At 45.6% G+C, this 1,610-nt stretch overlaps 1 protein-coding gene across 1 annotated transcript; it reads left to right on the forward strand.

Moving 5' to 3' along the window:
• Positions 1-428: 428 nt before the first annotated feature.
• Positions 429-1,364, forward strand: LOC140688356 (olfactory receptor 10H4-like). Its single transcript, XM_072946989.1, has one exon. It carries the CDS (start codon positions 525-527, stop codon positions 1,362-1,364), a length of 840 nt encoding a protein of 279 aa, XP_072803090.1. The 5' UTR covers positions 429-524.
• The last annotated feature ends 246 nt before the right edge of the window (positions 1,365-1,610 follow it).

Consider the following 1,610-nt stretch of genomic DNA (forward strand, 5'->3'; position numbering starts at 1 on the left):
TACTCATTAAAAGGACAAAGATTCTCAGAGAAAAAAAATTTTGAACCTCAACATCCAAATACATGTTTTTGAGAACAGGCACACTATTCAAGAGAATGTGAGCTTGACCATCTGCATCTTCTCTTCAAGTTTACAAACATGGATCCTTTATTTCTTTTCATCACTGTTAATAATAAACCCAGGAGTCAAACTATGTCTTAAGTATTTAATATACTGATCTCACTTTATCTTTATGACAATGCTGAGTGATAAGAACTGCTATGATTTACTCCATCTTACTGATGAAGATTGTAAGACCCAGACAAGATAAGCAAATAGTTATATAGTATGGAGGTCTTCAATTGCTCTTTAATGTATGTTAGAACCTCTCTTTTAACCACTGTGCTTTCACTTTGTTTCTGATCTCACCAGATGCAGCATTTTTGTCTGGTCAGAACTATAGCACAATGTCTGAATTCATCCTCATTGGCTTTTCCAACTTCCCTTAGCATCTCCTGCCTGCCTTCTTCCTGCTATACCTGCTGATGTACCTGTTCACACTCCTGGGAAACCTGCTCATAATGGCTACCATCTGGAGGGAGCACAGCCTCCACACGCCCATGTACCTCTTCCTGTGTGCCCTCTCCATCTCCGAGATTCTGTTCACTGTTGCCGTCACCCCTCGAATGCTGGTGGACATGCTCTCCACTCACCGCTCCATCTCCTTCGTGGCCTGTGCCAGCCAGATGTTCTTCTCCTTCACATTTGGCTTCACCCACTCCTTCCTGCTCATGATCATGGGCTATGTGGCCATCTGCCACCCCCTGCGCTACAACGTGCTCATGAGCACACGTGACTGTGCCCGTCTGGTGTCCTGGTCATGGGCTGGTGGCTCAGTCATGGGGATGATGTTGACGTTGATAGTTTTTCATCTCACGTTCTGTGGCTCTAACAAGATTCACCATTTTCTCTGCCATGTGCTTTCTCTATTGAAGTTGGCCTGTGGGAAGGAGACATCATCTGTCACCATGGGTGTCATCCTGGTTTGTGTCACAGCCCTGATGGGGTGCTTATTCCTCATCATCCTCTCCTACGTCTTCATCATGGCTTCCATCTTGAGGATCCCCTCAGCTGAGGGCCGGCACAAGACCTTCTCCAAATGTGTGTCCCACCTCACCATAGTGATTGTGCACTACGGCTTTGCCTCCATGATCTACCTGAAGCCCAAGGGCCCCTGTTCCATGGACAGCAACACTCTGATGGCCACCACCTATACAGTGTTCACCCCCTTTCTTAGCCCGATCATTTTCAGCCTCAGGAATAAGGAGCTGAAGAATGCCATGAAGAGAACCTTCCACAGAACATTCTGTCCCTCAAGCTCCTGATGGTGGCATGGAAATGTGACAGATGATTTGGGTTTAATAATGTCTGTGTCCATACAGCTCTTGTGGTGATTCAGGTCTCCGAAAATACCTCCACTCCACAGGAGTTAGATGTGTACTAGATGTTTGCTTTTCTCCAACTTGCTTTCCCCTCTTGCAAAGGCCCAAGCCATCAAAGTCTCTTACTTATACCCAGTGAGATGAATTCCATCACATTATCTGTGCCTTAGAATGCATTATCTATCTATA

This window comes from Vicugna pacos, chromosome 22 (assembly GCF_048564905.1).
Source record: "Vicugna pacos chromosome 22, VicPac4, whole genome shotgun sequence".
Lineage (NCBI taxonomy): Eukaryota > Metazoa > Chordata > Mammalia > Artiodactyla > Camelidae > Vicugna > Vicugna pacos.

Coding starts and splice junctions, on each gene's coding strand:
- LOC140688356 (XM_072946989.1), top strand. CDS start 525: ATGTACCTGTTCACACTCCTGGGAAACCTGCTCATAATGGCTACCATC.